Source organism: Rhipicephalus sanguineus, unplaced genomic scaffold (assembly GCF_013339695.2).
Source record: "Rhipicephalus sanguineus isolate Rsan-2018 unplaced genomic scaffold, BIME_Rsan_1.4 Seq436, whole genome shotgun sequence".
Classification (NCBI taxonomy): Eukaryota; Metazoa; Arthropoda; class Arachnida; order Ixodida; family Ixodidae; genus Rhipicephalus; species Rhipicephalus sanguineus.
Genome location: NW_023615251.1, coordinates 33,168 through 60,391, shown reverse-complemented (window position 1 = coordinate 60,391; position 27,224 = coordinate 33,168). Strand labels below are relative to the sequence as shown.

Sequence of the window (27,224 nt, the reverse complement as noted above, 5' to 3'; positions counted from 1 at the left end):
CACGTCGAGTGGAAACACTCTTTCGGCTCGTTTATCTGGGATGGAAAGGACGCCAGAAGACGCGGTAGACCCTCGACCGACGCTACACCGAGTTTCGCTTCAAACCGTTGTTCCAGCACCCGCGTCGACGCCCGTTTCAACCGGGTCAACGCTGTGCGCACCGCTGCTGCTTGCATCCCATCAGGGTTCCATTCGAAGCGATGGTCCAAGTTTTTTTAGTTATGTGGGTGATCGTTTCGTGTACCGCGAGCTCTGCTGTGGGAGACAAGTGTTGTTGTTGTTAACCCGTTTATTCACATTTGTGCCATTGGATGGCTGCGGTGAATGTAGGGGGAGAGGTGGGAAAATATATTTTAATAAATTCGGCGGATCCCACGTACCGTGGGACGAACCGTTTCACGAACCAGTGTGTAGTGTGGAAGGGGTTCTAACAGTTCTTGAATAAGGTCATCATCAACGTGACCTGCGAGCACCTGCTAAACCGTACTTGTTATCGGATCCGTTCGTGATCGCGGTTACGAGCGGTCTAAGTATAGTGAAGTGCGAGGTATAGTACAGCTGGTGGAAATCTTGGATGCTTCTTACGATGAAATGATTATGATGCCTTCTGTACTGGACGTGGCAGCAAAGTCTATTGATATCCTGTCCACTCCAAACCATCTTTCAACGCAGTATAAGGACCAGGCGTTATTGGGTCTATATAATCGATGTTGAAGTCACGGTAATGATGAGAGGCCTGGTACTCTCGGCATATTTATTGTAGGAAGCATTGGCGCCAGTTTCGTGTAATCACGTGGTCCACGTGGCGAACCATGGGGACGAGTGGATAGTAGTTGAACGTCTTCCAAGGGTGTTCTGTCTTCAGCTTCGTCACTTTCCTTGCGTCCTCCGCGGTGGTGTAGCGGCTACGGTGCTCAACTGCTGAGCCGAAGGTCGCGGGGTCGATCCCGGCCGCGGTGGTCGGAATTCAATGGAGGCAAATGCCTGATGCCCGTGTACTGTGCGATCTTGGTGCGCGCTAAAGAACACCAGATGGTCAAACTTTCCGTAGCCCTTCGCTACGGTGTCTCTCATAATCATGTCGAGGTTTTGGGACAAAACCCCAACAATTATTGTTATTCTCACATTCCTTGCATGCCTAGTGTTTGTGTTCACGGTCACTGTGTTGGTTGAGAGACTGTATCACCTGTGGCACATACCCTCATAAACATATATCTGGTATGCGGGAATGTGACACACGTGACTGAGAGAAAGTATTTCATGGCCTACGCGACTGGTGTTTCGCGTTATTCATGTCATGACCAGTGAATCGGGTTCGCCATACATTGATCCCTGCTATGCCAATTTTTGTATATTACAAGGTATGGAGTCACCAGGAGAGCACCCAGACGTAGGCGGCTAGATAGATAGATGGACAGATAGATACGTAGATAGAAACGGCCAAAGTGCCTGGGTTTGCTAAGAAATGCTTCGCATTTAAAAAGATGTGGGGGGTACAGGAAAAGCAGCCTTAATGAGCGTCGTGCGACTTGACGTTCTGGCTGTCACGCTCGAGACGGAGCCTGGTGCTAATGACGGGAGCCGCGGGGTCATCCAGGTACTCGAGCAGCGACCGCCATAGCTCTTTGGCGGTAACCGAGCTTTCCCAGTTATCTCTCGTCGTTAAGGAACGTCTAGCTAGCCGCACAGGTACCATAGAGAAATGACCGGTTTAGATGCGAAGCAGCTGTTTGACTCACGTGTGTAACGCCGTACGTTACGTGCGTCCGTACGAATGCGCCGCAACGCGTTCCCCTCGCCGTGGGTGCTGGAGCGTTGCCAAGTAGGTCACTCCACAGCTTTGCGTTGACATCATGCTCCCCTCGCACGCTTCCCTCGCAGGTGCGCGCTGATGTCACTCTCTCCCTCACCCCCAGCATGCTCGCCGTAGCGCCCGCAGCTGCCGGCTGCTCCGCCCGCTCGAAACACCTCTGAACGTGTCGCTTCTCTCTCGCTTGACCCGTGGTAGTCAAGGCGAAACGCGCGCCTGGTCCGGTACAGCGCCCGTGTATCGACTCTGAAAAAAAAACGACTACGAAGTCTTGCCAAACTTTAATGAAACTTACACGAAACCCAACCCACCTCCCGTGTCTTGCGTTTCAGACAAACGTTTACTCGAGTAAACGCTACACCGAGTTTCGCTTCAAACCGTTCTTCCAGCACCCGCGTCGACGCCCGTTTCCACCGGATCAACGCTGTGCGCACCGCTGCTGCTTCGCAGCCCATCAGGGTTCCCTTCGGGGAGATGGTCCAATTTTTTGTGCCAAGCCCTAGCTGAAGATCCTAGAAAGTGTACACTGTAAGTGTGCCCTAAGGAATTTTAAATGCGAATGCATTTCTTAGTCGGGCTATGTAAGGCATCCGGCGTTGTCCGCGCGATCTCCGCTCTCACTCCCTCTCCCATTGCAACAGCTGCGGGCGCGCGCGCTTATCCTCGCCCCTAGCAACCGAGCAGGTGGTGCGGGCGGAGTAGCGGAGAGGAGGAGCGCGCTCTGGCATGTGAGGGCGCTCGCATCGCGGGAGTTTGGCCAGCGCAATTTTTTTTCTAGGTGGCATTGCTCGGCGGAGCTCCCGCGTGTGTGGAGAGGGTAGGTACAGTGCTTCGCCGCTCCTTCTCTCGCCGTTCGCTCTCTCTCCTCCCTGCGCCACCGCCTCAATGCAGTGCGTTGAAACGCGTTTTGTAGCGTTTGCGCTGCCTTGGCACAGCCTGAAACAGCGCGTTCTAAACGCGTTTGTGCTGCATTGAAGGCGGTGGCAACATCCCTGAGGTGATTACGAACGCACGTAGGAAGCGTTCGTTGAAAGAGGCACCCAGAAGGGAGATACTTGAGCGCGTCGATGTGTCCAGCTTTACGCCAATAAATTACTACGCCGTGTACTCTCTGCTCAAGAAATGCATTCGCATTTCCTCACGATTCCCTTCGGGGAGGTGGGGGCATTCTTGCAGGAGCAATCTGTCATTTCGGGACAAACGAAAATAGCAAGGTTTGCGCTGCAGATCCGCTCGCCTTGTGCCGTTTCTGAAAGCGTCAGCTTGTCATGGGTCTCAGGGCTAACATGCAGGGTCTAAGTGGAACGAACTTCATGCGGGGTCGATGGAAACTAAAGGCTGGAGGAAGGGTGTGAGATTACGAAAAAGAAAAAGTGGTCGTGTAGGTTGCCGCTAAGAAAACAAAATCATTTCCACGAGCTGCATGTATGTGATGCGTGACAGTGTGCCGCACAGGATTTCTGAATTCTGCCACACACGATTGGTCGACGCTCGCGCAAGCGTCCCGAACGCCCGAGCCTCAACGAATGTTGAAAACTAGGGTTTGAGAACTGAGGCCCCAAAGAGCTTGGGGACCCAAGAAGCCTGCGAGCCGCCATTGCACATGCGCAGAGCCCAAGCCACTGTTGGGCTCGCACTGACCCAAGACGCAAAAATCGAAAACTAGCGTGGGGCCCCAAGGCGTCTTGGTTCACCAGCGAGAAGACAGTATGGCCCGCGTCTCGCATGATTTTAATTTCGTCACGCGTGGCGCTCCATGCGCTTCACCCAACGCAGCCTGCGTTGGCCCAATTCCCAAACTCTGCTGGTCATCCGAACGCAAAGTGCAGGCTGCCCAACGCAGCTTGGGGGCCAGCGTCTTGGGTCCCAAATTCTCAAACTCTCTAATAACGCTTCTGGAAAGCATGTGAAGCTGTTTTTCGGAAAAAAAATCTTTGACGATTAAAGCTTTAGGTCGGTCGTCAAACGCGAAAATTGACCGCCGGTGTCCAACGGCGTCGGCGTCAACATGACTTTTTGTAAAGAAATCATTTTCACTTCATGACTTTCACCATATGACGCCATATAACGGGAAGTCACGTGATGACATCATCGCACTACTTGCAGAAACCTTGCAATGCCTCCGATCCTGGAGGAAATGTAAGACCATGCTACACAGTAAGACCTTTCTACCGAGGCCTTGTAGCAAAGCTTTGGGTAGCTTTCACACTTTGTATACTGGCAGAATTCACCTCTACACGAATGGCGCTGTCACCCACATGAGCTCTATCGACACAGCCGTTATTTTATCACGACAGATCAACCGCACTTAGAAGATTAATCCCGTGAGCACATCAACTGGCTCGGAGCCTATTGTCCTCAGAGCTGCCGCTCACTACATCAACCCATCCGGCTAATCGATGAGCAGTTTTCTATGACTCGAAGGCGCTTCTGCAATGTCTTTCGTCAGCACTTTGTCGTGGACTCTATGAACAACTTCTGATGAAGATACGAGAAACGCTACACTGTGCGACTGTAAAAGGATATCTCGTCGTATTTCAGTGGTTGCCAAGTCCTGTGGTATCTCTGACAAGGATCTTACTGATGATTCTTCATGGCACTGCAGAAGTGAAAAACATCGGTTCACATACTCTACGGTCAAGGGACTGTATTCCCTTGACTCATATCTAAGAATGCGGCTCCTACCTGATCCTTCCCGGGAGGAACTTTCTGAGTTGTGCCGTACAACTCAACACCGAAAAACTAGAAACAACAGACGAAAATCTTTCGTAATATAATCATCTTGACAATGGGAAAAGTCTTCAACCTAAACAGAAAATACATTGGTATTGTATAGTTTCTTTCATGCTTCGTAATCAACGTGGTTACACTTTCGAGGACGAAATACAGCACCGTAGTAAAAAAGTGTGCGCTAAGGCTCCACAGAGTAAACTGTGCTGCTATAGAAAGTGGCCACCAGGTTTAGAACACTTGGTAAACCATTTAATGCGTTTTCCGCACCTTACACAACAAAAGACAAGGTCTCAGTGATAACCGACGAAGACAGGCGCTGTCTTCGTCTGTTTTCACTCTCTCCTAATATTGTGTTTCGCGCTAAATGTTAAAATGTAATATATCAACAATAGTTAGTTTACGGTATGTCAATTGAGCACTATGTAGTCTATTAAGGGTCTGCGGTACTCCCTGTTGCCTAGCTGGGGAATAAAAATTGGAGGACACTTGTAAATTACATAGTGTGTTCGGTGAAAGCCTGTGGCCATTCGACTGACTATGCAGTGGCATCAGGGAATGCACATTCTGGGGGCGTTTCTGAGAATCGCTTGCTGTGTAATCATCACCGGACTCGACTCCTGGAACGAGACGTCTGACGAAGGAGCGTCGCGGCGCGCGGCGCTATGCCATCACGTGATTTCTGAGAGATAGGAAGGGGGCACGGACTGACGCCACCGCCGCGTTGCGCAACGGTTGCGCTACGCGCGTTGGAAGGAGTAACGCGCAACTGTTGCTATGGGCTGCTGTGCCTTCACGTGATTTCTGATAGAGTGTGAGGGGAGCGGCGACAGCTGGCACCGTTCCAGAGCACGGACGGACGGACGGCGCGAGTGTGAAACATTGAAGGCCATCGCCGTAATACTACCCTTGCCACTAAGCGTTTTCTTTTTCTTTTATAAGGAAGTCATTGCCGATTTAGAGCAGTGCTAGGTGCTCTACTATGGGACAGCAGTAAGCTATCCAGGTATTCGCTGCAGCGCAACGCGAGGAGAAATTTACGGATGTCAATGGAGCCGAATGAAGAGGTGCGACAAGAGGCTGGTCTTTCATTGAAGGACAAAGTGTGGAGCAAGCTTGTTGTACAATTTTCTTTCTGAGATTATCTGTTTAACTTGAAAGTCCTTCAAGTGAGCGGGTGGTAGAAGACCGACAATTTCCTTGCGCGGCAGGAACCTCCGCAAGGTGCCAGCATTTGTGCACGGCGGGAGACCCTGATTTTGAACAGGAGCCCTCTCAGGTCGATTTCGCACCCTCTGGAGATCTTTCACTGCCCAAGTTCGATACTAGGGGCAGAAAGAGAAATATTAAATCGTGCCGCTGATACATTAGTGAGCTTTGCAATTAAATGGCTTACATGAGTCATTGAAGCATCACTAAAGTGAGAAGCGAATAACCAATCCGGCACCCTCAGGACTTAACGTGAATGGACAGAAGGACCACTTCATCGACCCGTATTAGACGTTAGGCATTAATTCGTGATTTTGTTTGCGTGTGACGCGTTTCTTGTTATATCATGTAAATCTTTATTCTTAAGGGCAGTCTCTCGGTTAAAAAATCGGAGCACGTTGCATTTTATTTCAGGTAACGGCGTTAGCCTTGAAGAATTTAGCCATCCTTAGGAAATTCATTTGTGCGAGTTGAAATTTCACTGTAAAACGAATCGATCGCAACTAAATCGAAGTCGAAGTCAACTTTCAATTGTGCCATTGCATAGCAATCGTAGTTCACTGCTTTTACTGCATGCGTGATGACAGCTTTTGCCATCGCTTGCTTCCGCGCCTCCGTTCTTGCGGCTTGAGCGACTGGCACTACGTTCAGTCCACTAATACGCTGCCGATGCGGCTGTAATATTATGCCTGCACCTGCGACATGCCTCTGTGGCAGCACAAGCAAATCTACAGGGGCAGAGCTCCTGCACGTATGTTTCTACGGCAAGTGGTCAGTTTACAGTCTATTTCGCGTTTAGTCTTTCAAGCGCATCCAACATGCGTTTTTCTAAGCTACCTTTCGTAGAAACGCCCACGCCATGTACTAATACTTGTGAAATAGCGTTATCAGAAATTGCATATCCATAACTGTTATCAAAAGTCTTGATATTGCCACAGACTCTCCTTTCTTTCTGTGTTTTCTGCTACCGGCCCATTGCACGTGTAGCTGCTGCCTTGCGGAAACCGCACCTGAATGTCTGAGAACATTCGAGGTTATTTTAGGATCGTCTGTTGGCTTGAGCGCGCAAACGCGAACAGATGAGATCATTCTCGAACTAACGCGGCACCAGTGATAAGGCTAGAACATTCGATGGCACATGTATAAATGCCGACACGCCTTGCCGCGGTTCAGATTTATCGACGGCCAACGCTCTGTTCGGCGCTATCGGTGTGCACTGTGTATTGCTGTAGTTTGACTTTCCGTTTCCCGGCCATAAGCTCGGTAAAATAAAGAGTTTCATCTTGGACACACCGTCGGCTGCCTTCGTCGATGTCACGACCCCGTGACAATATATTATGGAGGAAGCATTGCTGGAAGAAATACCTCGAATCACTGCTCAGTTCTCTTGCAAAGCAAATAACTTCATCTCTTAATGTAACCCTAGCCTACCAGCAGTTCAAGTCAGCGTGCAAAGGTGCACTTTAAAGCAAAGCTTTCATTTTTCGAGGGAAATTGAATATTTTGCATTGTGAAGGTACGTAGAACGCAGTTTTATTAAAGCCAGCGGTTTCATTTCTAAAAGTGCAAGGACGGCCAAGCGAGAATTGCTCAACTGGAAAACCTACATACACGCAACACGCATTTTCCTAAATATCGTTGCATACATGGCCGCTATTGACTTTCGTCGACTTTCGTAGACGCAATAATTTTCACGAGACTCTCACAACATTTTAGCAGGGAATGCGACGGCGTCGACGGGCAGCAGCAGTCTTGGCTGAGGCCGGTGAGGAGGGCGCGTTTCGAGTTCTGAATTCAAAGATAGGAAAACACGTTCCATATCTTCAGTCATCAAGAACTGTGTTTTTATAGCGAAGCTGTGTTTTCGAACCTTGTGCCAGCGTAGTTCGCTAAAACAGGTCGCGGCACCTGCGACACAAGTGCCATAACCAGTGAGCTGTGCACACATGCTTGCCTAACAGGAATTTATGGGAAGCGTATGATTGCGTCGTACCCACGATCACGTGACCAGGCGGAAAACACGAGCCTCGTGAGAAGGTGAAGCGGAAGGAGGACACGTGAACGACTAAGGAGAGAAGGTCTGACTGAAGGGGAAGTGAGAGGAAGACAACGCATTGCATTAGCGGGAAGTATGGCAACCGTACGGGAAGCATACTGACCCCTCGTCCACGTTTAACGGTGGCGGAGTGGGCACCGTTGTCTTATCTTCCTCTATGGGCGCGTAGTGCTGCTTTATGTGAGAGCTGTAAGCCGTTTTGCTTACCAAGGAAATTATATAGTGTCCTGGTTATTAACCGCTGTGTTGTTTCGTTTTCTTCGTTGCGTGGATGACGATTTAGATTACTGCGAACTCTACAATTGGAGACCAGCGAGCTTTCTCGTGATCTCTTTCCGTAATGACAGATTGAGAATGTAGCCGCACAACTGTCAATAGAGCCGAATAATTAAGACCTACACAACAACGGTCTTCGTTTTTAGCACCGACTCTTGAGCATGTTTCTGAGATAACTTATTTCTCATAGTATGCGCTTAAACTAAAAGTGCTGTGGACTTCAACATGAAACGAGGCTATCTTTCATAGGAAATGCCAAGCCTTTTTTAAAACTCTCAGATATTACGGTGACGGCCGATACAAGTCCCGGACTACCGTAACAAAGCCTGTATGCCTGCGCCCGAGTCAAGCGGCTGTTCCTGACTAGGGGCACCTTAGCTAAAGAAACGGCAGGTGGGGTTGGTTGTTTGTCAAAGTTTATTAATAGTCCTGAGAGACGCGACTAGCGCCCGGTGGCCTCCTCCCACGTTGGGTCGGGCACTTCAGCCTAAAAAAAAGATTAAGCGTGGGTCTGCTATTGCGAACGGCAAAGACGAGCGCAGCTAGGATAGCCGCTCTTGCTCAATGTAACTTTTTGCTGGGCCTACCCAGCCCCGCGGATCTTTGGCGTATGCGATAGAAGAGCCACCCTTAATTCTTTATTCACGGCGAGAAATTCCTACGAAACCGCCACGTCACTTCCTTTGTTCCACTGCGAGAGAAGAGGATCGCCGAAGTGAGCGTGCGGGGTATGCAAGCGCAGAAACATGTCTGAACATGCCCACAACGACCACGTTCGAACGCCATCACAGGGTTGCCGTGCCGCCACAGACGCGTGGATTTGTGCAGTAAACGCTCTTTGCGGTAACCTCCTTGGCCTCACCGCTGCTCGAGGTGCCTTCCCCGCGTGAGTTGGGCCCGTATTCACAAACCAACCGTATTCTTATCTTTTGTCTTCCTGACCTTATTGACGCCTTAACGCGCTTCATAAAGGAACCTTATGATTAAATCCAACATTTCCTTATCCTTGTCGCCATGATAAAGAAGCATTTCAGAAGGTAGCTCGGCAGATACCAGAAAACGCCACTTATGCAGCTTTTTATGGCTGATCAGGCAAGCAGCTTTACAGATCCACTCGGTTTTGTCGCACGTTTAGGAAAATGTGACGTACGCGATGGGCGTCCATATTTGCAATTAACGCTGCGAGTCCTCGGGAACTGTCAAATACAGTGGAAGAGTTCAGCAACGGTGTATTCTTGAGCAGATTCCGCTTTTCGAAGCGAGCCTTTCTGCAGCATGTCCCCGAGCTGCCGCTGGAGACGAGCACCCACTATGGCCACACTGCGCTTGCATAGGGGGCTCCACCAGCGCGGCGGTGTTCAGTGCCAACGCGGCCGTTTCCGCGTCCTTGGGGTGATAACGTGTCCTCTCAGACCCGCTCAGACCACATGCGCGGCTGCTTGTGCAAGCATGGCTTCGTCTGCGTGCGTCCCTGTGCAACTGCTGGCTGGTTTTCAGATCATCGAAGGTCTGGATAAATTTTTCAAGGGAGTAATCATTGATAAAGACAGGCTTCTGTAGGAGGCAGGTCATGTACATAAATAAAGAACTTGTCACTGCGGACGGAAGCGTTTCGACGGGTCAGTGTGTGTGCCAAACGCGCATCAACGCTCCGTCGGAGGCCATCAAGTCGGCAATAAATAAGCATTTTTATTCAATGGTCTGTTTTATTTCATTCTGCTTTATTGTTTTGAAGCTCTCTCGAAACAGATGCGTCATTGACACGACATGCGACTGCAGAGCAGGCATAGTCAGCTAGTGCAAACACGCTGCAGCAGTGGCCGTATACCTGCAGAGATATAGAAAACTGATGTTAGCACGAAGATTTTGTTATGTAAAGCTAACAAAAATAACATACGAGCATGTCAAGTGCTAAACAGGTACAGCAGCCCTAAAGATATAAACTGTGTATCGAATTTGTCTAGAAAGCAGGAATATTGATCGCTGTCAAGCCTAAACAAGATGCAAAACAAGCATAAGTGTTACCCGTCGTTTGTAGAGGGATGAAAAAATCGTTGGGAGACAGGCTGGGTGCTCCTCTTTACTGGCCTCAGCATTGTCCGCGAAATGCCTACTGCAAATTCTGCTATTTTCTGTGGGCTCCCAGTCTGTTTCATCAAACGCTGCGCATGAAATAAGAACTAGAAATAAACAACGTCTTCGCGATACGATTCAGAGTGAAAAAAAAATATTGCCATTGGAGACCATGATAATAATAATAATAATAATAATAATAATAATAATAATAATATAATAATAATAATAATAATAATAATAATAAGTTTATTTGCCATCTTGTGGGATACAGATGGGGGAATTGTAGAAAAATGGCCGTACCACAATTAAGGCAGGTCTGAAGCTATTTCATTCCATGGGCGCCTCTCCCATGAATTAACGTAACACCCTGCAGAGAATAAATTGACAAAAAGCCTTACTTGTCACGGCGAACAAGTTGTACCCAACGTTGGCGTCTCTCCGTTTCGCAGTGAGCCTTCGGCAAGCGGTAAAACTTTGTTCCAGGTGAGTTGCTGTAGGTATTGTGACAGCCCACAACACAACAAACCTTGTTACTGCGACGCTGAACCATGGGACGACCGCGAAAAAATCAAACACTTCGCAAAACTGCGCAAAAAGAGGAAGGAGCTGGCACGAACGCTGTCACCGGCCGCGGAGTTCGAAAGCTTCCATCATCCACGGACGCGCGCGCCGCCGCTAGAGGCGTTCTCGTCAGCGGAGAGTTAGAAGCGCAGTGTGCCCATAGGCACCGTCCACTGACCAGAGCGAGCTGCATTGCTCGCCGTAGCCCGTCCCAAGTTCGCTGACATTGGTCGCTAGGTGCACGCTGGAAACAGAAGCGCGCACACGTCCTCCCTCTAGCTGGCCGCAGTCCGCCCACTCATTCTTGGGGGAGGCGCACGCATCCCCTTCCATTTTGTACGGCCGTGTCTGCATTGCCCTCTTATGTGCTACGTTGTGCGTCCTTGTTCTGCGGTCACACTGGAAAACCGCACTGCCCGGTGCCGATATGGCGGTTTTTCCGTGTCATCATTCCTTCAGCTGCTGATGGCGCTATTGCAAAATATAACAGCACGAGAGACGGGACTGAAGACACAAAACCATAGGACGAGTGCTGACTACCAACTGAGATTTATTTGATGAAAGTGCTTCCTTTATAGTTTCATATGTCACAGACAGTGTCACAGGCACTTTTGTGGCACATTTTTTGTGACACAGACACAGATAATGTCACACACACTTTTCAAATTGCGAATGATGACTAGGTGGACTTACCCTAGGCCACAATGCCCGGAATTATTAAACGTGTGCAAAATTGCAGAAAGCGAACGTGTTTCACTGCAGGAAGAGATATTTTTAGCTTTCCTTTCTGCACTGACGGCGCCACTTCTCGGCGTGCGGCCGCATGTCGGTCTTGCTGTTGAACTCTTGTTTACGCTGACCCCACTTCCTCGTATTGCCTGTTAGCAACATCACCACCTACCACTATTTTTCACTATGACAATGCGATGCTTTCAAGTCGGTGAGAAGAGCTGGATCTTCAGTGAATTTCCGTTTTCGCCGTTCTCTGCCATAACCAGATATAGCTAACCAGCATGAATAAGTAAACGTATACGTGCGCGCTCCATAACAAAAGCATCTGTATGACACATACAAAACTCAACACACGCAGGCAGACGGGCAAGAGCCGCTGGCAACTCGTCTCGTCTTTGGTGCTCTGGTATAAACCAGTGCTTCGTGGACCGGCGCGTCTACCCCCGCGTGCTACCTATACTCCATCTCACAAGCTGGTTGCAGAACTGTGGAAGGTACGAGGCTGCATGGCCAGTAGGAAGAGCGAGCAGTCCTCACGATGTACTCATCCGCGCCGCATCGTCTGCTCGGCCCCCCGTAGCGTCTGCGCTTATGCGTTGGCTAAGAGCGAGCCAGGGCAGCAACCAACGCTCTTAGCGTGAGCAGCACAGCAGAATTGCAACACGCTTTGGGCGAGTAAAGCGAGCACAGTGGAGAAGCCAATGCTCTTAGCGTTGGGAAGCAACGGTAGCATCGGAAAAAAAGAGAGCGAAACGTGGCAGCACACGTCGATGCGGACAACGAAATGTTTCGAATGGCATCTGTACTTTGTTTTGTTTTTTTCTGCTCGATGAATACTTATCAACTCAAGAACAATCGCTCACACTCGTTTGCAAACCTCGAAGTGCGCCTGCTTCAACCCATCGTCGCCATCGTTGTTCAGGGTACGGGAAAGGGCGAAAACGATACGGGAAAAAAAGAGACACCAAAGAGACGCAAATCCCTCGCGGGATCGCAATCTCCCAATGCAGAAATTAATGACCATCAAAAGGAAAAAAATAGTTATTTGGTTTGCAATCAGGGTACGTAATCTAGTAAGAATTACTTTCGAGGACTACATGCAGTAATGTAGTGAAAAAGTGTGCGCTTTGGCTCAGCAGAGTTGGCTGTGCTGCCAGAGAGAGTTGTCGGCAGGTATAAAACAAATGGTTAACCATTTAGCTGCAGACGGGTACTTTCACCAACCCTACCATCTGCACCTCCTGTGCCCGCGCTGTACCCGTCGCCTGGCTGCCCGTGGTGCGAGCACGGACGCGCCGATGTGGCCCATGTACTTTGGGAATGCGAAAGAAATGAAGACAGACTACGAGGAAGGACGAGGACAGCTGAAGGACCCTCTAAAGCGGGGCGCCTTGCTGAGCGATGGCGAACCGCCTTCTCAGCGAGGCCCCGAAGACCAGGAGTGGGCTATCCAGCGGGGCAGGGCCGTCGCCGAGGACCTCGAAAGATGTTCCTCGAATGGTGGATCCCTGGCAGCCTAGCCCCGGGCACAATAACAACCGTTGGGCAAATAAAGTTTATTCAACTCAATAGTGTGTCTTCGGCATCCAACACGCACAACGGAAGGCAAGGACCGAGTGACAGCCGAAGAAGACAGCGCCTGTCATCGACGGTTTTCACCCCGTCCTTGAGCGCTAGATGCTGATATGGAGTGTACCAACATTGCCAAGCTTACGGTATTTCATTTAAAACACTACGTACTCTTGCGGGACTGCGGTATGCCGCGCTGCTCGTTTAGGGAATTTGTAGGGGTGTGCGAATATTCGAGTTTCGCTTTCGAATCGAACAATACCTAACCGAATAATTCGATTCGACTTTCGAATAGCTGGTATTCGAAGTTTCGAATAATTCGACAGGACGAATATCTAAAACGCGACAAAGACCAATGATGCAACTTTGCTGGGTGGGGTGGCTAAAACTAACGCTAACATCGGTACAGTAGGCCCTTCGTTAAAACTTTCAGCGATATCCTGGTACAAAAGCGAGCGCACGTTTATTTAAAGGCGATTATGTAATTTCCACACAAAAAAAGAAACATGACAAAACTTTCAAGCACTTCACAACTTTGCCTCTGAAACGAAGGCATGGACTTTTCTTGCCTAGTTTGGTCCCGTATGCCGCAGGCGCTGTAATACATTCCGACTTCGGCCCGCGAAACCCTCGGTGATAGGATTCAGATATAAAAATTTGGTCACGCTGTGCATTCGCCACTGCCGCACCGCACCACACGTTCAAAAATTCCCATCGTTCCGGCGCGTGGATAATGGATGATTCGGGCGTCCGTTCATTGCTGTGAACGGGCGCCCGAAAATTGTTGGGCCCGAGTACCCATTGAGATAAAGCACTACTGCGAGACCGTAGATGAAGCACAATTGAAGCCGTATTCCGCGACCATAGGGGAAAGAAAGCTAGCTACCGCACCCCTCCTTTTAGCCGTTAGGAGGTTAGGAGTGCCCAGCTAACTGGAGTGACGGCCCTTCTGTCAACATGCCTGCGCGCCATAAAAGCAGACCAAGAATACTCTTCCGAACACGCGAGTAATAAAGCTGCCACCAAGCCGTGACGTCCCTGATTCTTCCTTTTGTCTTGCTGTAAGTGGCGGTACAGGGTTCGTGTAAATGTACGTACTGTTCGATATTCGATTAGATATCTTTGGACACCATTCGGCTCTATTCTATTCGATTTCGAATCGAGATGACATTTCACTATTCACACACCCCTAGAAATTTGTACGCTTATTATTACGCGCTCTTCTATTTCTTTCTTTAGGAAAGTGGTGGTCGATTTGCGGCACCGCGTGCCCTTCTGTGGGAGAGCAAGCTAACTTGCCCAGGCTGTCCACCACAAATGGAGCCAAATATGTAGGAGCGATAACTGCCTTGTCTTCATTTCAGCAGTAGCTGTGCCGCAAGTTTCTTACATAATTTTTTCTGAACTAATGCCCCTAATATGAAGTACTCTAAACTGGGGCAAGGCACCCAGCTATTTTCCGCAATAAACACGAAACCTTAAGGAAAATTCTGAAGTTTTTACGGGCAGGCGCCGCTACAGTGAAGGGACTACCACCACAAACGCTACCCGCTTGCGCCCATCAGCTGTTGCTTGATCAGATCAGTTGGCGTAAAAGAAAACGGCAGGTAGGGTCCAGGTGCTGAACAGCGAAGATTGCGCTGCGGACCCGCTCACCTTGTGTTCTTTATGTGAGCCTTGTGTTCTTTGTAACAATCTTAATTCGGGGTCATTCCAAATTGAAGGTGAGAGGGAAGGTTTGAGATAAAAAAAATAAAAGCAGGAACCGTTGCCCCATCGGGAAATTGGGAGGAAGCGAAGCTTGGTGAAAGCGTGCCTGATTCGAAGAGAAAAAGTTTCTTCGTGAGCGGGATTCCAACACACGTACACGCCATCCGAAGGCGGGCGGCTAGCATAGCAAAAATAGCAAATGAGTGGGAAATGGAAGTGAGGGAAAGGGGAGATAGTAAAACATATCATAGAAAGAAAAGAAAACGAGAGAAATAAAGGCAGAAAGAAAAATATGGAAAGAAATTTGGCAGATACCACACCTTGTGGGAATTGGTTTAATGCCGAGCAATCAGCCAGTAGTTCTATGCTGTATTTATTAATTTGAGGCAAGCGTCACGAGGTGGATCGACATGTTTAGTAAGTGTTATGTTTTGTGCCCATCGTCGGCTTACTAGGCACGTCGACAACACTGGCGTTTAAAGGCTAGCTAATGGTCTGGCGTAACGTCAGCACTCAAGATAGAGCACATACGTCCCTATTATAGAAAGGAAGTGCACTTTACAGTGCGATGATGTGAATGTCATACGTAACTTTCGTTAGTCCTCAGGAACCGAGGAACGCTTGAATATAGCTTGCGGAATCATACGAATACAAATGTAATGTTTATTAGACTGCTATAGAAGCGGAGCCAACAATGGAACCAAAAGTGACGTTAACCTGATATGGGCCTGTATCGTTGGAATACACATGGGGTGCTATTCTGGACTTCCGCCATTTTCTGTCAAATTTGACGTAGGCGTGACGTGTACACAATGATGACGCAAACGCATGAAATGCTTGCGAAACGTGACGTGAAGGGGACATAAGATGCAAAGAAACGTGCAATTAAATAGTATTTTGTATCTGAAATTGTTAATGCAACAAAAAAATAAAAGAAAAGTGAAGCGTTTAGTTTTAAAGTTGTGAAGCAGACGATATCGTCTGCAATTTAGCGCCATATTTGGAGATGAGCGACAAAGCCATAGTAACTTTTTTAGCCAATAAGCGAGCCAGCCAAGCCAGCGTCGACATTGCCGACATCGTTATTTCGCTGGTTGTTTTGTGTAGGTGTTCTGTGGTTATGTCGGCAGATCGCGAACAGTGGGCCGCGATGTTGCATTTTTTTACCGATCGTCCCGTATGGGGAGGGTGGTTTGCAACTTACTACCGGAGGTACGCGGGAGCCGTGACAGACGATGACAGAGCGCCTTTACCGCCTGGGCCCCAGCAGCAGGCCGCCGCCGGAGTGGCGGCTATGGGCGTGGCAGCTCGAGCTCGAGGCGCGGAATGACGGTGCAGTCAGGTAAGCTTGCGTTTCACTCGGGTGGTGTTGAGTTTCAGCTATGCACATGCTTATTGCAGGAGAACAGGCGGAGGGCCGTTCGATTTGGCGACGCACGTTTCGGTGGACGACGCCCGCATCGTTACAAGTATGCGCGTCGACCCCGTCTTGGGCTGCGGTGGCCCTTCGTTCCCAGGGCCCGCGGCGTCCAGAAGCGCTATAGAGATAAGGAGCTGCACAGCATTGCAAGTATTAATAATGCCCCTTCTGTTCCTTCTGTCTTTTTTGTTGCGGTGGCTGTTCCGCGTCTAGTTTATCTTAAGTAATGTGCCAACTAGCCCAACAGCCAGCTGAGTTATTTATAACGTCTCCGATGCGCGAAGTATCTTCCTGAACTGTCGTGATCATTAAGATGGTGCTATATGTTTTGCTGAGGATGCGTAAGGACTACTGTAAGTAAAAGTTACAATCATGTAAATATACATAAGCAGAAGCAATAAGAGTTAAGTTTCAGGACCTCACGTTACGCGCGATCAGTTGAATCTGAAAGATAAAGTCTAGGCGAATCTCAATCCACAGAAGTGATGCACCTCCGAAGGTGTTAACTGTGGAAGGTACTTCCACGTTGCTTACAACATACGGATAAGAAGTGCATAATGGCCACAGATAAAGAAGAGGAATTGTAGTATTTCATGCAGTTGATGTTACATTGGACTGGCACACTAAGAAGTGCACAAACTGCATTCAAAGAGATGTCTTTTATGCAGATGTGCTGGTTTCAAAACTGGCTGGTACAATATTAGAGGCATCCTTTGTTGTTGTTGGCAGCAGTGAATGATAAGACAATGATGTAAGCAATGAGACAACTTGACTGCTTTTTATTATTGCAAGGATGATGAATTGACTCACAATGATGAATTGACAGAAGAAGATCAATTGACTCACAATACATTCTGAAATATCATGTATTACTCTTGCATGTAAACTTTTATAGTCCACCAGAGAAACCAGGACAGAAAGTAGCTACACAGTGCTGTGCCCACGTTGCCCCTTTCGGTACTGGTTCGTTTTGTGCCTATAAGCGTTTACATAGATTACCAACCACAGCAAGCTTGTGCTCTTGCATGTACGAGTGGCTACTACATGAATAGAGCTTTTGTACACACCTGCCAGACTCGTACAGTCATCACGGGTTCGCATTGTGAATAAAGTGCTGAAAACAATGCTCTGGAATGGCATTCAATGTTGCATGCACTGCTGCAAAATAACACAGGCTGTTTACAGAGTCACTATGGTCTCAACAAACTAGTCCTGCTATGATTTGCGGCAGAAGCTGAGCATGCTTTTGCCTAACTGCTTGGTACAATTAGCATGCTCTCAATGAACGAACACAATGAAGCTTTTGTCAGAATACAATTCCTGCAAGAACACAAGTACAGGGGATAGGTATAGGATCGAACACAATGCAAGTGGCTACTTTGTCATGAGAAACAGCAAGAGCTTCTTGTGTTTCACGTTTCTGTGCACATCTCGCAGGAATGTAAACCCCATTACATCGAGTCGTGCCCAGCTGTGAACCACTACAGAGCGTGATCCTGCCTTTGCCCGCCTGGTCATGTCTACTGCAGCCGTATCGTCGCTATTGTTGTTGTAAAGGTCCGCATATTCTCATTCGAGTTCTTCAGTGCAAGGGATGTCGTCTGGCTCAGGCAGCTGCTGCCAAACACCGAGGTTGTGAAGCACGACACAAACTGCGATGATCTTCGACGTGAAGAGTGGGCCATAGTACAGTGTTCTGTACCTCTGCAAGCACCGAAAGTGGGCCTTGAGGACTCCAGTGCACAGTTATACGACGCACCGCAGTGAAGAGTGGGTGCGGTGGAATCGGGCAGCAGAGGATTCTGCAGGATGTGCTCCAGGGATGGGGTTAAGCAGCCAAGGTTGAAGCGAGTATGCACTATCACCTGTGGAGGACAGTGTTCCAATTAGCATAATATGAATGTATACATGAATATGTACTATTCCTTTCTCACTTCTTTTAACTTATTCGAAGACATCGTGTCACTGATATGCACTGCTTTCCTTTTTTTACAGCTAGACATATTCACAGAATTGCTTGTCTGGTTAGGTTACATAATTACGGCTTTTGAAATGCTCCAACGAAAAAATGGCTTTATCAACTCAATTCCTTCGTCAGGAGGAATGACAACGAAGCTACTGAACTGCAGCTTAACTTCTTTCATAGAGAAGAAGGGGCGAGTGACAGAAGGCGCATCTTCTTTGGTGGTAAGGGTGTTGTGCTTTCTTTTGATTGCATGGGACTGATGTGCGGCTGCAGACGGTCAGCGCACTCAAGGCTTGGTTTCCCTTAGTTTTTTTTGTGCTTAGGCCGTCAATGAAAAGTGACAGCAGGTTTCTTTTGCAACCGTTTGAGTTGTTTTTAGTGCTTTTTATGAACCATGACTGAAATACCTTTGAGTTGTCAGTTGACTTATTTTATTGCTATATAGCACATGGCTGTGCTTGCTTATTTGTATTTTTATACAAGTTGTCCTTTCTACACATAATTGTATTTATGAATGTACAACATCTATGGCAGTTGTATTTGATGTATTCTTTTTTTTAACATAGCCTCAGAGTGTAGCATTTTCTGTATCATCGCATGCTTACTATTTATTATTTCACCACTTTATAATAAAGGATCATACAATCTTCATGAAAGTTTATTTCATGCTTGACCTTTCTATTGCACTAGTAGTCTTTCCCATGACCATAGAAAGACAAGTTGCAATTATACACTGAGAGCAAGTCGGATTATTGTGTGCCGCCTCGGGTCTCAGTATGACTTGTTTTCTCAAATGTGTGCATGAGAGAATTTTCATTCAAGGGAACACGAGTGCCACTAAAGTAGATAGTGTTCGACCAAGGTAGCTGCCAGTAATAACATACGGGGCAGAAATTTGGACAAAGAGACTTGAGTAGTTAAGAACCATGCAGCGTGTAATAAAATTACCATGAATAATGTTTTTGCTACACTAAGACCACACAAGCATTCTCACGCTTGCATACCAAGCAGCTATTCACCAACCTGGCCACGGCGTCCACTGCCCAGTCCTGGCTCACGGTGGATGTCTTCCACATAAAGGCGTCGTGCACGGGCCCCGAGTGCGAGGGCAGTCATCGGCAGGGTTGGTCACATACCTGCAGAGTGTTGTTTGCATTGGAAGGAAGTCGGCAACAGCAATACAACCAGCTACATGCAGAACAACTGTAACTGTGTGGTCCAACGCACTTATTTCTCTCGAGTTGCTTTCGGAGCGCAGCTTCGACAGCTGTATCTTTCATTTCATATGTGGCAGTTACTGCATGTCTGCATATCACTGTTTATGAAATTAGAGCGCAATCAGCACGTTTGATTTCCTTTCATGCATTATTTTTCTTAAAAGCTGCCACGATCAAATATGAAGCTCGATGAACTTTTTATGGTGTCACGTCACCCCTGCCAAAACTAAATAGTGACGGAAACTCCGTTTACCGCGACTACTGCGTTCTTTTCTATCACTGCAGTTGGAGCCACGGCAAATGTCGAAATACTGGAGAGTGGCGAAAAGCTGTCTTTCACGTTCCTCTTTGCATTCTACTAACAGCATGCGCGAGATTGAATAAGATGAAATTTGTTCTCACCACCATGACGCTGAGGGCGTAAAAGTTCTTGCGGCAAAAGTAAGCAGCCTTGTTGCCATCGTCCTTTTCATACGGCGCACTTATGCACACGAACGTGTCGTCGACCACCTCAACGCAGCCTTCAAATCTTGCATCTATGTGGACAAAGCCTTCCTTTTGGCAGGGAGGGCGATCCACTCATTGCCGAGGCGCTCGACGATCGCTTCCATGACAGCATGAATCGTGAGACCCACACTGGACTAGCTCGTCGCCACGTCCTCGTTGTTCGCGATCGCGTCGTGGTAACTGCCGGTGGCGAACAAGCGAAGGTGCAAAGCACTCGTAGCTCACAAAAACAACAAGATGGTCGGGGCTGTTTCTCGTGTCCGTACGCCGCCTCTCCAGGTCCTGGCGAAGCTTCCTGCACAGCCATCACACGGTGTCCTTCGTCAGCCGGCACCGCAGTTGAACAATTGATCGGTCATCACAAAAGCATCGCGGTACTCGCGGAATTCTCTTCTTCCTGCAGCCAGCATACACAACAAAGGGCAGTGCCATTTTTCTTCGCTTATCTAGCGTTCTCTTGCGGCGAGAACCGCAACTTCGAACAAGCCAAATTAAACAATAACCTTTTATTTTAAAAGCAAGCTTCATGTAAACACTTTAATATTACTAACCGAAAACATGCTTGTAAAGTAACTCACGGAATGACATCTACACATACGTATGTGAGGCTGCACATGGAACAAGCAACTCAATTTACACCAATATGGCGCCCAATTTTGGGCACTTCATCGTTCTCACATTTTAAGCTGCAAATTTGGCAGGATGCAACGTCACGCAACGTCAAATTGACGCTACAAAAGTGAGGTCCTGTGACGCAATGGGCGCATCAGCGCCATGTCCAATCGTGTTGCAGACATGGCGGCTCTTCGTCAAGCGCAGTAGTTTCGATAAACCGCAAGTGACCGTAGGCACAGCTCAGTACCATATTTCGGTTTCGTTGTTCCACCCAAACCTTTATTTCACATGACAGAGTACTACGAAGCATTACTTCGGAAAAAATTAACTATTTTTTGGCACGTTACGTCATCGCGGATTCCTGTGTCGTAACGCCATTGCAGCGCCAATATGCGAACGACCTCGCGTGACCAATCAAATCATCAACATGGCGGAATTTGACAATGTCCAGAATAGCACCCATGTAGTGTTTATTGCTTTGTTATCAATAAAAACGCCAGGCCTGCGCGGACAGCGCAGCACAGTCACAGCGAAAGCTGGAAGATCGGCATTTCTAGAGCCCGTTGAAAACTTGGGGCTACTAATACAAGTACACTAGCAAGGTACCCACTACGCCATAAATCACAATATTTGTGAAGTTAGAAGCACCTACAACGCCATTATTCGTCATTCTTCGCATAAGCGAGGTTCCAGCTACACATCTGTAAGGCATATGTGCACTTTGTTTACGTGATCACTGTTGACGATAAAGAATTGTGGCTCAGCCCTTTAATGTGTTGGAAGCTTTAAACGACACACCAGTTACATAATTCGCATTGTGTGAGGCCCGATCGCTATTTCACTTTCGCACCATGCAATATAACCAGTGTTGGAGGTAACGCGTTACAAGTAACGGCGTACCGGTAACGCGTTACTTTTTCGGTAACTTAGTAACGTACTCGTTACAATTTAGAAACTGTAACGCGTAACGTACTAACGTTAACAATTTTCGGTAACGTGTGGTGTCACGTTACTCGTACTTTTTTTATCCTGGGGGTGCCGTTTCTCAGAGCTAGCCCCGACAAATTCTTTTGTCGCAGCGTCGGACTGCTGTCGGCCTGCCAGGCATTGACCAAGAAAGCGCGGGCGGAATCGCCTTTTTTTTTTTGTGGAAATTGTGGGGACCAATTTCTTAAGACGCGCCGACTTCTTGTGTGGAGGTTAGGGCTATCGCCACACAAAGCTTGATGAAAGCCGCATAATTCGCCATGAGAAACTGTACGGACATGCTTCTCGTAGAAGTGGATGTAGCAGGTGGATTGCTGGCACCTGCGCCTTTTCGTGCCCAAAGGACAGGCCGCCGAAGAGAAAGCGCAAGGGCTGGTTTACTCCATACCACGAGCCGATCGTGAAATTTTGTACGTGGGGGAAACAAAGAACCCTCCCGAGAGGCTGCGACAACAAAAAAACGATGTCCGCAAGTTCGCGTGACAAAGGAGTACACTCGCTGAGCATAGCATGGTAAACGACCACCGCATCGAATTCGACAACTCCCGCGTCGAGCGGCTTTCTGTGGAATTCTGGCCCATCCAGGCGACAGCCGGTAACGTCACCGGTCTACAGGTGCGCTGCCGATCGCGAGTAGGCGTGACCCCCGGCTGGAAGAAAACCCTGAAAAAGAATGCGAGCGGGACGCGAAACGTAGAATTTTTTCTTGTAACCCAAAAAAAAAAATTTTTACTCATTATTTAAAGGGACACTAAAGAGCAAAACGATTTTTCTCGCATTAGTAAAGTAGTCTTCCACGATACCAAAAACACCACGCTTGCTGCGAGAAGACGCTTAATAAGCGAGAAAACGCGCAAAAAGAAAATACAGGTGGCGAGGCCACCTTGGAATTCCCGCACCATTTGCCGTGACGTCACATATTTTTGCCGGCACCTGCTTGGGTCCACGTAGTTCCTAATCGGTTAAATCGAAGTACATTGTCCTCTGAGGGGGCCAGAGTCTTGACATAACGAGTTTGTGGAAATTTAGTCGAGCCAGTGGCGCCAAAATACGTTAAATGCTCTTTGAAACCTTTTACGTCATGAATTACAAAGTTGGGCGCGAAATTTAAATAGGAGACTTTGAACTTGGTTTTCTCCTCTACTAAACAAACCTATGGTGGTGAAATAAACTACACAAGAGTTCTCCGAGCACACTTTATCAATCTAAACCAATTCATTGTTTCTCTTTAGTGTCCCTTTAATACCGCTGTCACACGAACAGCCTTAACCGCGGTTAAGCTAACTATGGTTACGGCTAACCTCGGTTACAGGTAGCTACACGGCAGACATTACCGCAGTTAATGTAGTAATCGTGGTTATTGCAAACGGATGATTCCACGAGAGATCGGCACGGATCCGAAAATAAATGTTTTAGATTTGATTGAGTATTTTATATTTTATGCATGTCCCATGCCAGTAGCCCGTAAAAGAACTTAATTTCCTTATTAACTGCATAATTTACGAGGGAAAAATATAAAACATAATCAATCCGGACGGACGAATTTCATTACCTGCTTAAAATGTACTTATGGGTTAGTTGGTTGCCATGATTTTCGAAAGTTTGACGTTGTAAAACACAAATATTATCGTTACAAAGAAGGTGTTTTGTGTATGAAATGTATGCGCAACAAAGAGTAAAGTAACATTGTTTGAAACTTGTAGAGCTAAGGAAACTGTTTTTGAAAAATGTCTAAATATGCGACATTTTATAGTCGCTACAAAGTTGATAAGACTTATCAACTTTGTTTAAAAATAAATTTAGCTTTTTTTCTATCTGCAACTGCAGCGAAGTTTCTGGTTATTGAACTCCTCAACGAGTGAGGCTGATCTTGAACACCCTCGCATAAACGCTCGCAATTTTCGCTGTAATTATACAGGTTAAAGTGAACAAAAAATATTTATGGACAGATATTTTTTTACGTGACTAGCCCATTTAAGCATTTCTTTACTACCACAAAATTTCCGCATCTATTTGCTAGCAGAAGCACACCATCAGAATTATTGTAAATTTCTTGAGATTTCATTGATGCTTTCTTTGCGAATAGCGTTGATGATTGAATCTCATATTCTGTATAATATCACATTGAGAAAAATGGCTTCACCATGTGTCAGAGTCAGAGGCCAGCACACGTAACTCTCAAGGCAACTTTAAGCCACTATACTATTGCTATAAGGTCCGGTACATTTGTGCAAGTAATACTCATTAAATCAGCATTTTGGGCGTATTCGTTGTTTGGGTTAGAAGTTTTAGGTGAAACATAAATTTCAGATTAAATTATGTTATTGTGGGTTCCTGCAGCAAGACAATCGATTAAAATTTATGATTGCGGAGTAACGGCAGAGGTAACGTCCGTTACTTTTTTCGGTAATGGTAACGGTAACGCGTTACATTTTTTTGAGGTAAGTAGGGCGGTAACGAGTTCCTTTTATAGTGTAACGAGTAACGTATTGTTACTTTGTTCAGTAACGCCTACAACACTGAAATAACATAACATTGACGTGAGAAAGAGAGACAGAGAGAGGGGGGGAAGAACTTTATTGAGAGCTGAGGAAATGGATCATGGGCTTAGGGCTTCCTTGGCACCAATGCATGTGCACTTGCGAGGAACCCATACGCTATAAATGATCATATTTCTGAAGTAGGGAAGCAGCCACTATGTCATTTGTCGTTATTCAAGGATAGCCGTTAGTACCCGCTAAAAACATGCAAGGCATTATGCGCCCTTTGTTGGTGTTGTGCCTGTGGGATGACGTGAGGCGTTCACTTTCCCACATATTTATTGCTGCGTGCTTCGATGTACAGCCACAGCCGCTGTCGTTCTTGCGGGCGTCTTCTTCTCACGCGCTAGGCTCGAACGTGCGGAGCAGCTGAAGCGCAACTTCGTCGTATTCTCTCGCGTTGACGGCTCGCCATAGGGCCCCCCCTCTAGCGAGGTAGCCAGTGCGCGAAGGAGCGATCCTTATGAGTAGCTGGTAGTTTCTACTGTTGCGAAGCGCGTTCGTCTGGTGTTGGAGGATGGCTTATCGTCTGCGAGGACGGCGTCGGTGTCGAGGAAGGCCGGCTTAATGCGGTCAATGGAGACACTGTCCTCGCGTCCATTAATCAGCAGGACAAAATGCTTGGGGCAACGCTTGATAACTCTAAAGGGTCCGTCGTAAGGCGGTTGTAGGTGGTGATAGCATCCTGTCGTACGAAGACGTGTGTGCAATCCCGCAGTGCACGACTGACGAAACTTGGGCGTGAGTGTTGACGTGGTGGGATAGGAGACACGTCTTTCATGGCGTCCTGAGGCGACTGGCATAATCAGCGACGTCCATTGGTGGTACCGGAGACACGTTGAAAAACTGGCCAGGAAGCCTTAAGGTCGTGCCAAAAACGAGCTCAGCTGAGGAGCAAGAAGCGTCCGTGCGTATCGTGCTGCGAAGGGCGAGGAGGACGAGTGGCAGTCGCTCCGTCCAGGGTATCAATGATCGTGAGTCCATGAGCGAGGCTTTGAGTTGGCGGTGAAACCGCTCAACCATGCCATTCGACATAGGGTGGTAGGCTGTCGTCTTGATGTGATTGACACCAAGCATGCGGGACAAAGTCCGGAAGAGCGCGGAGTCAAATTGACGACCTCGATCCGTTGTGATGGTCTTGGGAACTCCGTAGCGGCTAATCCACACGGTTATGAGTCCGTGGGCAACTGACTCTGCGGTGATGTTGGTGAGCGGTAGTGCCTCAGGCCACCGCGTGAACCGGTCTACGCACGTTAATATACCGGCTGTTTTCCGATGGGGGCAAAGGGCCTACGAGGTCCAGGTGCAGGTGACTGAACCGTGAGTGCGGAGGTGTGAAGGTACCCAGTGTGACGCTGGACTTGGTTTGCTGGCACTTGAGACAACACGTGTCCAGCGGCGGACGTCGATGTTCATATGTGGCCATAGATATCGCACTGTGATGAGGCGTTCAGTCGCACGTATGCCGGGGTGCGACAAGGAATGCAAGGCGTCAAAGACACTGCGGCGAAATGGCGCTGGAACGTACGGGCGAGGAAAACCGGTAGACGTGTCACAAACGAGGGGAATCACGCAGCCTGGAAGTTGGACATCTTCGAACTTGAGGGAGTTCTCTTGGCGTCGGAGAACCTGAAGGTCGCTGTCCTCCTGTTGTGCAGTAGCCATGGCTGCAGAGTCGACTGGCGGGCGCTCATCCAGTTGGGTTGATTTCTACGCGGGATAGTGCGTCAGCCACGGGGTTGTCTTTGCCACTGATGTGCCGGATATCGCTCGTGAACTCCGATAGGTAGGCAAGCTGGCGGATCTCACGTGGGGTGTGGGCAGAGTTGGTAGCGGTCGAGGTAGACGTGAACGGCTTGTGGTCGGTGAGGATGGATGTGCCGACCTTCGAGGACGTGACGAAAATGCTTGACAGCCAAATAGGCCGCGAGTAGTTCGCGACCGAACGTGCTGTAACGTGACTCAGTCTGTGAGAGTTTCCTAGAGAAGAAAGCGACCGGCTGCCAAACTCCGTCGACCAACTGCTGCAGGACTGCTCCGATGGCGACGTCGGAGGCGTCCACGGTGAGTGACGTGATGGCGTCGCTCTTTGGATGCGCGAGGAGCGTTGCGTTAGCCAGAGCTTCCTTGATGGAACTGAAAGCTGTCTCAGCGTCGTCGGTCCAGGAGATGGAAGCATTCGGCTTCGTTTGACCGGAGAGAAGTGCATGTAGCGGTTGCAAGATGGCCGCGCAGTGTGGAATAAACCGACGGTAATAGTTGGCAATAGTTGGCAATAGTTGGCAATAGTTGGAAGAATAAGGATGGTTGGGGCTCATTCGGCAAGCATTATCAAATCATGAATGGTAATCTACCACTATCCCTCAAGAGGAAGGTATATAACAGCTGCATATTACCGGTACTTACCTACGGAGCAGAAACCTGGAGACTTACAAAGAGGGTTCAACTTAAATTGAGGACGACGCAGCGAGCGATGGAAAGGAAAATGATAGGTGTAACCTTAAGAGACAGGAAGAGAGCAGAGTGGGTCAGGGAACAACGGAGGTTAATGACATCATAGTTGAAATCAAGAAGAAGAAATGGATATGGGCCGGGCACGTAGCACGTCGGCAGGATAACCGGTGGTCATTAAGGGTAACTGACTGGATTCCAAGAGATGGCAAACGCGTGAGGGGGAGACAGAAAATTAGGGGTAGATGAGATTAAGAAGTTTGCAGGTATTACGGGCAGCAGAAAGCACAGGACCGGGTTGATTGGCGGAACATGGGAGAGGTCTTTGCCCTGCAGTGGGCGTAGACAGGCTGATGATGATGATGATGAATAGTTGGCAAGCCGAGGAATTCACGCAGTTTCTTCGTAGTTGTTGGCCGTGGAAACTGCAATATAGCTTCCGCGCGCGCCGTCGGTGGAGAGATCCCACGGGAATCCACGCGATGACCAAGGAAGTCCAATGAGGAAACTCCGAACTCGCTCTTCGATCTGTTGACGACAAGTCCATATTTCCGGAGCCGCGTGAAAACCTGACGCAGGTGAAGTTCGTGATCTTCTGCTGAAGTGCTGAAGACGAGGATGTCGTCGATGTACGCGAAGCAGCAGGTCAAACCACGAAGAACCTGGTCCACGAACCGTTGAAAGGTTTGTGCTGCTTTCGTAGACCGAAGGGCATCCGTATGCATTCAAACATGCCAAAAGGTGTTATTATGGCAGTCTTCGGTACGTCGGAAGGCTCGACAGGTATTTGGT

General features: G+C 48.2%; 1 protein-coding gene across 1 annotated transcript; it reads right to left on the bottom strand.

Annotated features, from left to right (window-relative positions):
• Positions 1-17,669: 17,669 nt before the first annotated feature.
• On the bottom strand, positions 17,670-19,526 carry LOC125756672 (uncharacterized). Its single transcript, XM_049411573.1, has 2 exons — positions 19,139-19,526; positions 17,670-18,014 (listed from the first exon to the last, which is right to left on the bottom strand). Exons 1-2 carry the CDS (start codon positions 19,229-19,231, stop codon positions 17,670-17,672), a joined length of 438 nt encoding a protein of 145 aa, XP_049267530.1. The 5' UTR covers positions 19,232-19,526.
• Positions 19,527-27,224: the final 7,698 nt, after the last annotated feature.

Excerpts from the sequence above, each read along its gene's own strand:
- LOC125756672 (XM_049411573.1), bottom strand. The coding sequence starts at position 19,231 with ATGACTGCCCTCGCACTCGGGGCCCGTGCACGACGCCTTTATGTGGAA. Across the intron at positions 18,015-19,138 it reads GCAGTGGACGCCGTGGCCAG|GTGATAGTGCATACTCGCTT; the intron begins GTTGGTGAATAG and ends TGTCCTCCACAG.